This window comes from Bufo gargarizans, chromosome 1 (genome assembly GCF_014858855.1).
Source record: "Bufo gargarizans isolate SCDJY-AF-19 chromosome 1, ASM1485885v1, whole genome shotgun sequence".
Taxonomy (NCBI): domain Eukaryota; kingdom Metazoa; phylum Chordata; class Amphibia; order Anura; family Bufonidae; genus Bufo; species Bufo gargarizans.
The window spans coordinates 322,977,699-322,993,883 of NC_058080.1; the positions used below are offsets into that span (position 1 = coordinate 322,977,699).

A 16,185-nucleotide genomic window follows, 5' to 3' on the forward strand; every position below is an offset into this window, starting at 1 on the left:
GTGGAGGTCACTGTTAAAGGGGCGGTCACTGTTAAAGGAGTGGTCATTGTGGAGGTCACTGTTAAATGGGCAGACATTGTGGAGGTCACTATTAAAATGGAGTGCACTGTGGAGGTCACTGTTAAAGAGGCGGGCACTCTGGAAGTCACTGTTATAGGGGCAGTCACTGTGGAAGTCACTGTTAAAGGGGCGGGCACTGTGAAGGTCACTGTTAAGGGGGCGAGTACTGTGGCGGTCACTGTTACACTGGCGGCCACTATGAAGGTCAATGTTAATATGGCGGGCATTGTGGAGGTCAATGTTAAAGGGGCGGACACTGTGGAGGTCACTATTAAAGGTGCGGGCTCTGTGGAGGTCATTGTTAAAGGGGTGGTCACTGTTAAAGGGGCGGGCACTGTGGATGTCAATGCTAAAGGGGCGGGCACTGTGGATTTCTTATAAAGGGGCAGGAGCTATGGAAGTCTCTGTTAAAGGGCCGGGCACTGTGAATGCCACTGTTAAAGGGGCCGCCGCTATGAAGGCTGCTGTTAAAGGGTGGTCAATGTTAAAGAAGCGGGCACTGTGGAGGTCATTGTTTAACGGGCAGGCACAATGGGGGTCACTGTTAAAGGGGCGGTCACTGTGGAGGTCACTGTTAAATGGGTGTTCAATTTTAAAGGGGCGGGCACTGTAGAGGTCACTTTTAAAGGGGCCGCCACTATGAATGTCACTGTTAAAGGGGTAGTCAGTGTTAAAGGTCCAGGCATTGTTGAGCTCACTGTTAAAGGGGCGGGCACTATGAAGGTCATTATTAAAGAGCAACCACTATGAGTGTCACTGTTAAAGGGGTAGTCAATGTTATAGGGACGGGCAATGTGGAGGTCATTGTTAAAGGGGCGGGTACTGTAGATGTCACTGTTATGGGGAAACTGTTGATTTCTTTTTACGAAACACGGAAACATAAAATGAAATAGATGGAATATACCTGTGCGAAGCCGGGTCCTTCTGCAGGTCTCCTATATACCTGTATATAAAAATGAGTTTCTGTCTGTCTGTCCAGATGTCTTTCTGTCTGGACGTTCTTTATGCACGACCAAACGACTGCACCGACCTTCACCAAATTTTGCACATAGGTACATCAGATGTCCGGGAAGGTTTTAGACCAAGTCTCAGCCTCTCTAGGGTGTACCGTTCCTGAGATATTCCCAAAAAATGACCTGCATTAGCCAATAGAAGCCAGCCATAACAACTAATCACAGGTTTTAGCAGTTCGCAGGTCCTTAAATATTCAGTCATATGAAGTATGACTGCACAACTACACTGCAACTTGCATGGGGGCAGGGGCCACTTTTAAACAGAAGGGCACTGTGAAAGTCACTGTTAAAGGGGCAGGCATTGTGAAGGTCACTGTTAAAGAGGCATTCACTATGAAGGTCACCGTTAAAGGGGTGATCACTGTAAAAAGGGTTGTGCACTGTGGAGGTCACTGTTAAAGGGGCAGGCACTGTGGAGGTCATTGTTAATGGGGTGGCCAATGTGGAGGTCAATGTTAACGGTGCAGCCACTGTGGAGGTCACTGTTAAAAGGACAGGCACTGTGGAAGTCACTGTTAAATGGGCGGGCATTGTGAAGGTCATTGTTAAAGGGGAATTCACTATGAAGGTCACTGTTAAAGGGGTGATCACTGTTAAAGGGGCGTGCACTGTGGTGGTCACTTTTAAAGTGGCAGGCACTGTGCAGATCACTGTTAAAGATACGGTCACTGTTAAAGGGGCGGGCACTGTGGAGGTTACTGTTAAACGGACAGGCACTGTGGAGGTCAATGTTAACGGGGCGGCCACTGTGGAGCTCACTTTTTAAGGGGCAGGCACTTTGCAGGTCACTGTTAAAGGGGTGGGCACTGTGGAGGTCACTGTTTAAGGGGCAGGCACTTTGCAGGTCACTGTTAAAGGTGCGGTCACTGTTAAAGGGGCAGGCACTGTGGAGGTCACTGTTAAAGGGGTGGGCACTGTGGAGGTTAATGTTAAAGGGGCGGCCACTGTAGAGGTCAATGTTAAAGGGGCGGCCACTATGGAGGTCAGTGTTAAAGGGGCAGGCACTGTGGAGATCACTGTTATGAGGGAAACTGTTGATATATTTTTACAACACACAGAAACATAAAATGAAATAGATGAAATATACCCGTGCAAAGCCAGATTCTTCTGATTCAAGGAATATTGAAACTTACATCTGGAAGTAAAGACCATAAATCTGGAAATAAAGTACTTGATCTGTTTATTCCTATATAAGTACACATGGAGTTACTGGACACAAAACAAACTATAGGGAAGTATAATAAGGAAGAATTAAATCCAAGGAGGTTTGGATTTAGGATATGAAAGTATGATCCGAATTCTCAGGTAAGTAACTGTAAGATGACTTTGGAGAAACAAGTAGCAATGTACATGTGAAGTTAAAGGTGTATACCCATAATTTCACCAAGGCAGCCCCCCTGACTTGAGAATCGGAGCAGTTTGTGCTGCCCTAGCTCTTTTACATTCTAGGGCAGCACTAAAGCCCCCCATCAGTGTCGGTGACGTCACCGGGCTCACTGCTCACCGGGTTTGTCATTGGAACTCCACAAAATGCCTTTGACCTGCGCGATTTAGCGCAGGGCAAAGGAGAGCATCAGAGCATGAACTGCTCCGATGCTCAGGTCCGGGGGGCTGCCTGGGTGAAAATGTGGGTATGTCCGGGTTCAGCTCTGAACCCGGACAACCCCTTTAAAGCCTCATTCACACGTCTTTGTTCAAATACGTAAGAAGGTGGTCAGTGATGCATCTTTGAAGCTGTCTGTAAAGGATCAGTGTTGGATCCGTGTGTCCGTTTTTTGTTGTCCGTGTTTCGCTGACAATGAAGCATCTCTTCCTCATGATCCACACGGATGGCATCCATCTTCTCCGAATACCATCATGTGTGTATTTTTTTTATTTTAAAAAGCTTAAATCCATCAATGCAGTGTGATTTTAAACAGGCTGCTTGTTACCACCCTCAACCTTTTCCCATAGCTATATATGCCGCTATCATTTTGAAATTGCCAATGCTGTCTTGGCATTAAAGAGCTTAAAATAGGTTGGATACAGTCCTAGGAGATCTCAGAGTGTCGCACATGACTTAGGGAATTATGAGCACTTTCAGTTTGGGTCCAATTTATTTAAGCCCAAATCGAATCAAACCTGAAATAAATTTATTAATCTCCATATTTAAAGAGCATCTGTCAGCATAATCAACTCTATGATCAACAATACCCTTATGTGGCCTCCTTGCTGAGAAAAAACATTTGTATTCATATTCAAATTACCTAACTGGGGCACAGCCAAAGCCCTTGGAGCACCAGTTTATTACACCCCTTCAGCTTCAGTCCCTCCCACCTTCCCTCAGATTGACAGGGCTAGACATCTCATCTGGCCATGTCTACTTGTATCTGCACTGTATCGTCCAATCTCTGTGCTTGCTCAGTAGGTCTCCTGTTCTTCAAACAGCGCAGATTATAACGCAGAAACCAGGAGACACAGCGTAGAGGCAAGATGGCAGGTCTCAGCACTTGCTTGGAGTTCAGCAGGACACTCACTCAGCCGGCGCTGAGACTAGATATGTCGCCAACACAAGACGGACAGGGTTAGACAGGATGTCTAGCCCTGTCAATATAGGAAAGACCCAATTATTTTCCAATCAGTGGATCTACAACATATATTTCCATCTGAGGGTCTGTGGCGCCATTTAAAGGGGCAAAAAAACTTTTTTTCCCTCTGTTTTCTCTGCCTTGATTTTACCCATTAAGGAACTCCCTTGATGGTTGTTTGCCCCTGGCAGCCTAATATCCCTCTCACATAAACTGAAACCAAATGCAACCCTTAATACTTTCACAGGTCCTCCCTCTGGCGCCCTGCAAGGTACTCTCAAACTTCTTCTTTTGAAGATTAGAGATTAACCCTCCTTCCTTTTTTATTCCCTCTACAATATGGGAAAGAGGAATAGACTAAAGTTGAAGGGGTATAACAAACTGAGGTTCCAAGGACTCTGACTGGCCCCTCTATTCTCTAGTTAGGTTATCTGCATAAGAACAAAAATGCTTTTTTCTCAGCAACTGGGCCACAGACATAATAAGGGTATTGGTTTTATTAGCATGATCAACCCTACCAGGCTGCATGCCTGGTTTAATAGGGTTGATCATGCTGACAGAGGCTCTTCAAAACAATATTGTAGCACAAGTAAACATTTGAAAAACTGTAACAACAAATGCAGCAGTCAATAATTTATGTTAGGTCCTTGCTAAAGGCTCGTTCTGCCAAGTTAGGCCTAATTCACATATCCGTGTTTTGCATCAGTGATTGTTAGCTGAAACCAGGTAGTCAAAAACACATCACAAATCAGTAAGACGGAAGGAAATTCCATTATTCGTGGGTGATTACCCAACAACTCCATTAAAATCCAACACAGAGCAATTTGTCACCACTTACACATTTCAGGCAATACTCTTGCCCTTAGTCACTGCTATGAAACACAAATATTGATGTATTACTCTTGATGGATTTTTAAAGAGTTGTTTTAATAAAGCCTGGAATGTTTTATCACCAGTGGATCCTTTAATTTCCCTCTTCTCTGTGCTTGATTTGTTGCTTTTGACCATACCTGTGCATGCATCCAGCACCATGAAGGTGCGCCAACAACACATCTTTCCCTACAAAAAACATGGCATACTGTAGGAGTAAACTATTCCATTATGCCTTATATCTGTGCAAGCTTCATTTGTGGTTTTGGCTAACGGTCTCTGATACAGTATATGATTTAGGTCTTAGACTGTCCCAAATCCATTTGAAAACTTGAATGCACAGCCTCAACGAAGTTGTAGAGATTAGAAAAAAGGGACTACTTTTTCATTAAACAGTGCTACTCAGCACCATTCAAATGAATGCTCCCCATTCTTCACAGAATAGCAGGTTAGAAGCTCCTGCATCCAGTCACAAGAGGCTCGGAATCCCCCTATCCTCTACCCAGTAGTGATTCCTTCAGCTGGTTGGTCACTTAAGAAAGGAGAGGGAGGGCAGAGCACACAGCATGGCAGTCTGCAGAGCTCAACCAGCACAGAACGAAGATAATGTACCTACCTGTGCTATCTCCCACTCCCTGGTTATCAGCTTCATCAGTGCTCCTGTCTCTTTTCATTGCTGTCCGGGAATGGAGCAGCTGTCCTGATATGACCATCATTAGTACCAAGGCAGAACATGCTTTCATCACTGAACACTATGGTTTCATTCTGATGGCCACATCAGAGTTTGCAGGAGGAGCACCTACTGCCATCATGCATAGTGCAGAGACACACAGAACCAACACCAGATGTCATGGTGTGGTGTGACATTAGCTGCCATGGTCATACCGCTCTGGTATTCCTGGAAGGAACATTGACCAAGACATTGTAAAACCAGTCCTACTGCCTTTTTTGACTCGGGAAACATGATGTTACAACAAGCTAATGTGTTCCAACATACTGCCTGCGCTACAAAATGTGTTTTTCCAGGCATGAAGCAGCTTTTCTGGCCAGCTTTATTGCCAAATGTTTTCCGCATGGAGAATGTCTGGATGGAGTGACGGATCTCCCATGCACAACATCCAACAATCACCTTGACTGAACTAGAAGTCCAAGTTACAAGAGATTGGAATGAGATACCACAGGAGGATATTCAGCTTCTGAATGACCATTACTATGCCAGAGTGGTAGTCGCAGCAAAGGGAGATGCCATCCAGTATTAATGTGACCCTGTGAACCTTGCCTATACCCTGCAGAAATCAAAATAAATGGTGCATCACCCTGGTTGAGTGATTATTGACCATGCACCACTAGCAGTTTATACTTCAATCTCAGCTTATTTGCATTAAATTTTCCAAGTGTATTTTTTTCATTATCAAGTAGTGTGATTTCATGGAACGTGAGGTTATTATTAATTATATGATAACAAATATTTGAAGGGACACAATCTGAATATTGTTATATTAGATAAGATGGACCTGAGGGGGCAGATAATCTTGTCATTAAAAAGACAATGGATAGGGTACACCTATCATGCACTTTACTGCAGTCATGCCAGGGGAGTCTCCATCCTGGTAAGCAAAACCCTTCCCCTTCACCTCTGCTCAGTCCAAGTAGATCAGTTGGGCAGAAATATTCTCATTAAAGCAGTTTTGAGAAGTCTAATATCTCATAGGGCAAATGTATGTTCCACCACCTTTTCAACAAAGTGCTTTAAATGAGTATGTGAATGTTTTATCAGAAAATGGCCTACTGAATAAATCACATTTTTATGTTAATATAATTTTTTATCTATATTTTAAAGAATGTATAAAATCATGTCATTTTCACATTGGCCACTAGGGCTAATAATAGATTTCCTGTTCGGGAGCTATGATCATTATCATCATAGGCAGAATTATAATGACAAGTAACACCTCTATATCGATAACACAGAATCCACTATTCACGATAAATGATATCATCAGCTTACTGTCACGGTGGGGGAAACCCCCCACCGTACAATGTAAAAGGATAGCTGCTAGGTTAAGAAGCCAGGAAAAGGGAAGCAGGTCGCCTCCTATAGCTTCCCTAATCCTCTCCCTAACTCCTCACCATATGAGCGGACCCCGATGGTAGGATGGCTCATACCCTGGAAACCTGGGATCCTGAGTCGCCCTGATAATCCCTCAGCTAGGAGCAGGGGGAAGACGTCCTGTTCATCCAAGACACCGAAGAACAAGAGTCTCGAAAGTCCTATTAGCAGGGAAAAGGAGAGAACATACTCTGCAAGAGGATCGGCAGGTAAGACCACAAGACAACACACTTATCTGCCGAAGTCTCCACGACTGGAACCCGTGCATACGTACAGGAGTCCTAACACCAAACAGGACGCCGTACCAGCAACACACAGGTATCCAGCACACCAGACTCCGCCAGGACCCCCATGCCGAAAGGTGCATGGTAGCCCCAGGCAGCGCTGCATACAGGGTAGTGGTTCACCCCTCCCGGAAATCAACCCCCTTCCGGAGCACATAACACACAGGGAAAACGTCTTACATACATGCAGGGACAAACACCAACAACAGCCCAGACATGTAACAGCAATCAAGACATACAACACACCCTGAACATAAACCCACACCTAACATACAACAAGTGAGGTAGGGTATAAGGAGCATACAAAAGGAAGACAATTTATGTCCAACAAGGTGGCCCTCAAGGACTGGGCAAGTTCACCCAGGAAAGGAGCAGAGCTCCAACACCAAGCAAGGCTGGAGTACCACTGACTCCAGCCAGGAAGCCACAAGTAATATCCACATAGGGGCCACACCCAGGACACACCTAAATCCCCACTAGCTAGAGAATTAACCCCTCGTTCACCAAACCGCAGGGAGACACACCTTAAAGGAGAAATGCACATGCAAACCGACAACAATACGTTGCCAACGGCAACCAGTCTGCACGGCAACTGCGTCATGGTCAAACATCAATATGACCGTGACACTTACTTGTTAACTAAAGTGCACCCTGCAATTTTGACGTCCAAGGCATCTCACGTGTTAAATGATGATCAGAGTTATTTCTGACCCCTGTCACTGCAAAACTCTAATAAATAATCTTCTATTTAATCCCTTCCTGACCTCCTCCATACATATATGGAGGAAGTCAGGTCTTTAAACATGGCACCCTCTCAGAAGCTGAGCAGGAGTCATAGCCATTGTGATTGGTGATAATGCAGATAATAGACATTTCAAACGTTAGATTTCGTGGCCATGGTATCTGAGGCAGCTTTCTCCAAACTGAGATTGGGGGAGTCATTCATTTGGTCTGGTAGCCCTCTGAAGAATCTGAGGCTACCACAGCAATAGTTCCTGTGGTAGGGCTCCATAGGACCATAATTAAACTCCCATAGGCTGCAATGGCAATTCATTGCAATCTATGTGACGAGCAATCTGACAATCGCATGCTCAAATCCCCTATGGGGAAGTAATTTTTTTAAAATTAAAATATAAAAATTCAGCTTATCTAAATAAGTTATTTTTCTCATTAAATGGCAAAATAACTAAATTTCAACATCTGAAATGTGTTCTATGATCTATTGTGAATAAAATATGGGTCTGAGAGATTTGTAGATCATTGCATTCTGTTTTTATTTGCATTTATTTACATTTTACACAGCGTCCCAACTTTTATAGAATTGGGGTTGTAAACCTATGAAATAATACTTGTAAATTTTGTTCCTTTTTTAACAATATTAAAGTTCACAGTAATACACTGAGATGGAGTTTCTAAACTTGCTTTATTTTTTTTCCATTTTATAAACAGAACTTGAAGTTGCAAGACTAAGCACAGATGTGAATTTAGAAGATCTCCATTTCCCACAGAATATTGGATATGGTAGCTCAATTCAACTTTCTTCGAATACACTGAGACAAAATGGACGCAATGGTAAATAAAAATGATGCTACTATTTAAAAAAAACACAAACTGAAGTATAACTGAAAGGTATTAAATAGGCAATCTAGTACCAAATCTATTTTAACATAAGGGCTCACAGGAATTTTTTTTCATTTTTGCATCACTCCAAGCCATTTATTTTTGAAAGAAGACACCCCAAGGTATTCCATGAGGGGCATGGCGAGTTCATAGAAGATTTTTATTTTTTTGCACAAGTTAGCGGAAATTGTTTTTCTTTAGTTTTTTTCTCACAAAGTTTCCCTTTCCGCTAACTTGAGACAAAAAGTTAAATCTTTCATGGACTCAATATGCCCCTCAGTGAATACCTTGGGGTGTCTTCTTTCCAAAATGGGGTCATTTGTGGGGTGTTTGTACTGCCCTGGCATTTGAGGGTCTCCGCAATCATTACATGTATGGCCAGCATAAGGAGTTTCTGGTATTTTCCTTATATTGAGCATACGGGTAATGAGTTTTTTTTTTTTTCGTTCAGCCTCTGGGCTGAAAGAAAAAATGAACGGCACAGATTTCTTCATTCGCATCGATCAATGTGGATGAAAAAATCTCTGCCAAAAAAAAAAAAGGGAGGGGAAAGGCGTCAGGACATAGGAGCTCCGCCCAACATCCAAACCCACTCAGCTATTATGCCCGATTTCTCCATTCACATCAATCGATATGGATGAATAAATCATTGCCGGGATTTTTTATATTTTTTTAATATACAAAGTGTTTGCCAAAGCATATGAACACCGCCCCTCAGCTCATAAGCCTTGGCAAACGCATCTTTTTTACTGCAGAGGAGAAATCTCGTCTTGCAGCGCTGCATACACCGACTTTTGTGTAATCTGACAGCAGCGCAAATGCTTCTGTAAGAATGCACATCAGTGCTGCAGCTGGTTCATCGGTTGTTCCACCTAGAAGGTGAAAAAAAAAAAAAAAAGGCCGTTACGCAATAAATTTATTAACATTAACTTTATATAACATTTGAACAGAACATTAACTTTTATAAACTTTATTGAACTTTTGGAACAGAACATTAACTTTTTTGCTTACCGGTGATTTTTTTTTTTGTTTTTCTTTTTTTACCTTTATAGGAAAACCTCTCCTTCCCCATGGGACAAAGTGCAAAGCGCAAATCGCCCAGAGATGTGGCGAAGTACATTATGCACTTTGTCCCAGGTGAAAGGAGAGGTTTGCAGCAGCTCTGTGTGAGAGGGCCCTAAGAGCCCTGTGTGCCTGTCCTGTGTGACGCAATCCCTTTGCTAATAGTGTACCTGTGTGTGGTACTTCCGGAAACACTCCCCTAAGCACAGGGCTGGGTGGTCAGGGCAATCAGGACAGAAATAGCGGGTGTCATGCCTTATTCCACTCCTGCTACAGACACGACATCTTTTTCGGGGTTGCGCTTGGGTTGAGGTACCAGCAACGACATTGGGGAAATGTCGCTCGTGTAGACGGCTCACTACACTGGTGGATGGGGCCTTGGAACCTCCTGGATACAGGAGGTTCTCAATGATTTCTTCCTGAAATTTGAGGAAGGATCCTGTTCTCCCAGCCTTACTGTAGAGAACAAAACTATTGTACATAGCCAATTGAATTAAATATACAGACACCTTCTTATAGCAGCGTCTGGTGCGGCGGGACACTAAATAAGGAGCCAACATCTGGTCATTGAAGTCCACCCCTCCCATGAGCAAATTATAGTCGTGGACCAAGAGGGGCTTTTCAATGACACTGGTTGCTCGTTCAATTTGTATTGTTGTGTCTGCGTGAATGGAGGAGAGCATGTAAACGTCACGCTTGTCTCTCCATTTCACCGCGAGCAGTTCTTCGTTACACAAGGCAGCCCTCTCCCCCCTTGCAAGACGGGTGGTAACGAGCCATTGGGGGAAGCCCCAGCGACTAGGTCGCACGGCGCCACAGCAGTTAATTTGTTCTATAAACAAATGCCTGAAGAGGGGCACACTTGTGTAGAAATTGTCCACATAAAGATGGTACCCCTTGCCAAATAAGGGTGACACCAAGTCCCAGACTGTCTTCCCACTGCTCCCCAGGTAGTCAGGGCAACCGACCGGCTCCAGGGTCTGATCTTTACCCTCATAGACACGAAATTTGTGCGTATAGCCTGTGGCCCTTTCACAGAGCTTATACAATTTGACCCCATACCGTTGACCCCATATAGTTTGAAGCCAAGGCGCCTGGTAAAATGTATAAGGGACTCGTCTATGCAGATGTTTTGCTCAGGGGTATACAAATCTGCAAATTTGGTGTTAAGGTGGTCTATTAGGGGCCGAATTTTGTGGAGCCGGTCAAAAGCTGGATGGCCTCTGGGACGAGAGGTGCTGTTGTCACTAAAGTGCAGGAAACGCAGGATGGTTTCAAATCGTGTCCTGGACATGGCAGCAGAGAACATGGGCATGTGATGAATTGGGTTCGTGGACCAATATGACCGCAATTCATGCTTTTTTGTCAGGCCCACGTTGAGGAGAAGGCCCAGAAAAGTTTTAAATTCGGAAACTTGGACGGGTTTCCACCGGAAAGACTGGGCATAAAAGCTTCCCGGGTTGGCGGCTATAAATTGAGTGGCATACCGATTTGTTTCTGCCACGACTAAGTCCAAGAGCTCCGCAGTCAAGAACAGCTCAAAAACCCCCAGTGCCGATCCGATCTGAGCTGTCTCAACCCGAACTCCAGACTGGGCTGTGAAAGGGGGAACTACTGGTGCAGCGTAAGTTGGGGGCTGCCAATCAGGGTTTGCCAGCACCTCAGGGACTCTAGGGTCTCTATGGGCCTGTCTGTGCGGTGGCTGCGACGGGGAAAACAATTGCACGTGCCACCGTACCAGCTTCAACTGCCTTTCTGGTGCTTGCCACTTTACCATGTTCTACGGCAGTGCTAGTACTAGGTCCAGGATGGGCTGTGCTGCTGGTGTATGCCTCACCACGTAATCCGACAGCGCCAGCCCCACTCTGCTGCCCTTGAAGCGGATCCTGCGCAACCTGTGGTCTAGCAACACGCGGCCGGGTACGCCTGGTTGTATCAGGGACCTCAACCTCATCGTCCGAACTTTGGGTCAGACTGCCATTGCTTTCTACAGGTTTGTATTCTGACCCGCTGGATTCGTCAGATGAGGGTTCCCATTCCTCATCCGACTGGGTCGAAAGCCTGTTGGCCTCTTCAGAAGAATACCCCTTACTTGCCATTTGGTCAACTAAATTTAGGGGGTATTCCCTGAGACTACCCAAGAAAAAAAGCAAGCCTGTCAAACAAATGGGAGGCTAGTGAAGTACCGGAAGCCACTGCGATTGATAAAAAAATATCAAAACTGATTTTTTTATCGCCGTAGCGCGTGTAAAGTGATTTGTGCAGTGATAAAAAAAATTCTAATTTTTTTGTCACTGCGGCGGGGCGGGCATGGGTGAACGCACGGGTGGGCGACTGATCAGGCCTGATCGGGCAAACACTGCATTTTGGGTGGAGGGCGAGCTAAGGTGACACTATTATACTATTATAGATCTGACTGTGATCAGTTCTGATCACTTACAGATACTATAAAAGTACCAATGCTGATTAGCGATACGCTAATCAGCGAATCAGTGACTGCGGTGCGGTGGGCTGGGCGCTAACCAACGCTAACTACCTAACAAAGAGGCCTAAACTAACCTAAAACCTAACCGTCAATACTGGTGAAAAAAAAAAGTGACAGTTTAGGTCTCCTGCACACGACAGTATTTTTTAACGTCCCGCAAAATGTGGTTCCGTTGTACCGTGATCCGTGTCCGTTTTTTCTTCCGTGGGTCTTCCGTGATTTTTGGAGGATCCACGGACATGAAAAATGAAAATAAAATCTAAGTCAAGTTTGCCATTAAAATGATAGGAAAAAACGGACGCGGATGACAATCTTGTGTGCATCCGTGATTTTCACGGACCCATTGACTTGAACGGGTCCGTGAACCGTTGGCCGTGAAAAAAATAGGACAGGTCATATTTTTTTCACGGACAGGAAACACGGATCACGGACGCGGCTGCCAAACGGTGCAGTTTCCGATTTTTCCACAGACCCATTGAAAGTCAATGGGACTGCAGAAAACCACGTTAAACGGGACAACGGCCACGGGTGCACACAACGGTTGTGTGCAGGAGGCCTTACACTGATCACTTTTTTCCCTTTCACTAGTGATTGACAGGGGTGATCAAGGGGTTAATTGGTGGTGTTTGTGCACTTACAGTGATCTGTGCTCCTCTGCTGGGACCAACCGACGAAAAGGACCAGCAGAGGAGCACAGAAGCCATTTAACACATATTTATAAGTATTAAGGCTGATTTCAGCCTGTATTTGTGGGCAGGGCGTAAGTTCCCTATATATACCCGCTACTCCTATCCACTGGTGGTGCGTCTTACTCACTTTCGTAGGAGGAGCCACATCTAGCTGCCGGCACGCGCAAGCATCGTGGTTGTTTCAAAGTTTTCGGTTCGCTACACGGTATAGTGCGATATTTAAAGTGTTTTTCTGGTCCGTCACCAGGTGAGTACCTGTCCAGTGGAGCGCGCCGTATACTTACGGCCACAGGTCGGTCTCCCCTTCTCGCCGATGATGTGCGGTTCACGGTGGAACGCACACGTGACCGCCGGGCCTCCAGGCATGTTCAGCCGAGCGCCGAAGAAATGTCCCTCCTGCACACGCCTACCGCTCGCTCTGCCTTCCGGAGCTCCACGCTGGGACGAAACGGGGGCAGCACGTTCAGTTAGGGTAGAGTCCAATTCCAGGTTCCCCTTGAAAGGCGGCCAGGGGCGCAGAACACTCAGCAATACAGCATGTCCAGACTTTCCCCATCATTATCTTGGAAGGCGTCACAGGGGGAAGCAGGGTGTGAGCCGGGTGCCAGCAGTGAGCCGTGCGGTTGCAGCCCGGAGCTCAGCCTGTGTTGGTGGCAAGAATTAAGGGCTTATTGGGGTTGTTTTTGGGCTGGGGCTGAGATGTGACATGGAGGCTGTGCCACGCTGGATCTGGTGGTTGTTAGGGGGGTCGCAGTATCAACAGGTTCAGGGCTCCACTTGCACGTGACTTGCTCCAGCGTTTTTTCTGCGGCATGTGGCTTGCCAAACATGAGTCAACAGTGAAGAGTGAAGGAAGTTAAATTGCAATATGCCACTTGTATTGTCACCTGGATCGCCCAGGCCAAGTCAAGTATCGTATGTCACCTGGATCGCCCAGGTTCAGCTCGCTCTTGATGCTACTCTAGGCCACTGTTTCGTCACCTGGATCGCCCAGGCCGAATTAAAAGTGGTGTGTTACCTGGACAATCCAGGCCAAGTAACATGTTGTGTTTTACCTGGATCACCCAGGACGAGTCAAATGTTGCAGGTCGCCTGGATCGCCCAGGTTCCGCCACTGCAGTTAGCATGCGATATGTCATTCATATGTTACCTGGGTCGCCCAGGAGGAATTAAATGTTGTACGTCACCTGGTTCGCCCAGGTTCAGCCATTTCAGTTGCCATGCTAGATGTCATTTGTCTCGTCACCTGGGTCGCCAGGTCGAATTGAATGTTGTATGTTACCTGGATCGCCCAGGACGAGTCAAATGTTACGAGTCACCTGGATCGCCCAGGTTCAGCCGCTGCTCATTCTACGCTATATGTCATGGTTTTGTTATCAGGTTTATCTAGGCTAAGTCTTTTCACACGTCCCTTCAGTTTATTCAAGCTCAGTCTTTAGTTAGGAGTCTCCTAAAGGATCGTCAGGAGAGCTCGCGGTCCTCATCCTATGTCCACGGTTACGATATTGAGTCTATTTATAAAAAAAAAAAAAAAAAAAAAAACAACAGAGAAGCGCAATGCAGCAGAGACCGCACAGGTAAGAAGCAGTGGGCACATCGAGTGCCGGCAGCAAGTCGGGCAGTAGTAGCTCGGCACCCAGCCTGTGTCGGGGGCTATATTGCAAAATATATACATATTATCTTGACAAACAGGTCAGTTAAGGTTTATTTGGAATAGGCAGGCCGGGGTTGCTTCATATTATGGAGGCGGGGCCTCACGATGCCAGCAGGTACCAGGGGTCTATGTTTGCGCGTAATAGGCTCATCGCTTCCAACACATGTCCTAGCCGGGAGGATTTGTCAGTGACGAGCGAACAGTCTCAAACAGGCCCGTATGTTATCCGGTCCGTCGAGTTCAGCCACTGCAAATACCGGCTATGTCATTTGTCTATCGCCTGGTTCGTCCAGGCCGAGTTTAATGTTGTACGTTACCTGGATCGTCCAGGCCGAGTTCAATGTTGTATGTTACCTGGATCGTCCAGGCCGAGTTCAATGTTGTATGTTACCTGGATCGTCCAGGCCGAGTTCAATGTTGTATGTTACCTGGATCGTCCAGGCCGAGTTCAATGTTGTATGTTACCTGGATCGTCCAGGCCGAGTTCAATGTTGTATGTTACCTGGATCGTCCAGGCCGAGTTCAATGTTGTATGTTACCTGGATCGTCCAGGCCGAGTTTAATGTTGTATGTTACCTGGATCGTCCAGGCCGAGTTCAATGTTGTATGTTACCTGGATCGTCCAGGCCGAGTTTAATGTTGTATGTTACCTGGATCGTCCAGGCCATGTTAAAAATGTTGTATGTCACCTGGATCGCCCAGGTTTAGCCGCTGCCGTTACCAGCTATGTCTTTGTCTGTTACCTGGATCGTCCAGGCCATTTTAAAAATGCTGTATGTTACCTGGATCGTCCAGGCCGAGTTCAATGTTGTATGCTACCTGGATCGTCCAGGCCGAGTCTAATGTTGTAGGTTACCTGGATCGTCCAGGTTTAGCCGCTGCCGTTACCAGCTATGTCTTTGTCTGTTACCTGGATCGTCCAGGCCATTTTAAAAATGCTGTATGTTACCTGGATCGTCCAGGCCGAGTTCAATGTTGTATGCTACCTGGATCGTCCAGGCCGAGTCTAATGTTGTAGGTTACCTGGATCGTCCAGGCCATGTTAAAAAATGTTGTATGTCACCTGGATCGTCCAGGCCGAGTTCAATGTTGTATGTTACCTGGATCGTCCAGGCCGAGTTCAATGTTGTATGTTACCTGGATCGTCCAGGCCGAGTTCAATGTTGTATGTTACCTGGATCGTCCAGGCCGAGTTCAATGTTGTATGTTACCTGGATCGTCCAGGCCATATTTAAAATGTTATATGTCACCTGGTTCGCCCAGGTTCAGCCGCTGCCAGCTATGTCTTTGTCTGTTATCTGGATAGCCCAGGCCAGATTAAATGTCATATGTCACCTGGATCGTCCAGGCCGAGTTCAATGTTGTACGTCACCTGGATCGTCCAGGCTGAGTTCAATGTTGCATGTCACCCAGATCGCCCAGGTTCAGCCGCTGCCGTTACCAGCTAAGTCTTTGTCTGTTACCTGGATTGTCCAGGCTGAGTTAAAATGTTGTATGTCACCTGGATCGTCCAGGCTGAGTTTAATGTTGTATGTCACCTGGATCGTCCAGGCTGAGTTTAATGTTGTATGTCACCTGGACCATGCCATTTGTCTCGTCTCCTGGATTCCCCAGGACAAGCTAAATGTTTGGGTGACAACTGGACCGTCAGGCCCAGCCGCTGCTGTTATCACGCTATATGTCATGTTAAAGCTGCCACATCCCACTTCAGTCTATCCAGGCTCGGCCTTTAGTTAGGGGGCACCTGGACGGTCAAGGGGTCTCGTGGTCC

At 46.0% G+C, this 16,185-nt stretch overlaps 1 protein-coding gene across 3 annotated transcripts in view; it reads left to right on the forward strand.

The window, feature by feature from the left end:
• ADGRL3 (adhesion G protein-coupled receptor L3) overlaps window positions 1-16,185 on the forward strand; it is an 807,408-nt gene that overhangs the window by 372,511 nt on the left and 418,712 nt on the right. For all 3 annotated transcript variants that reach the window (XM_044305816.1, XM_044305825.1, XM_044305834.1), the window contains exon 12: window positions 8,354-8,476. In XM_044305816.1, the coding sequence (XP_044161751.1) occupies window positions 8,354-8,476 (123 nt within the window). The remainder of the gene's footprint in view (window positions 1-8,353; window positions 8,477-16,185) is intronic.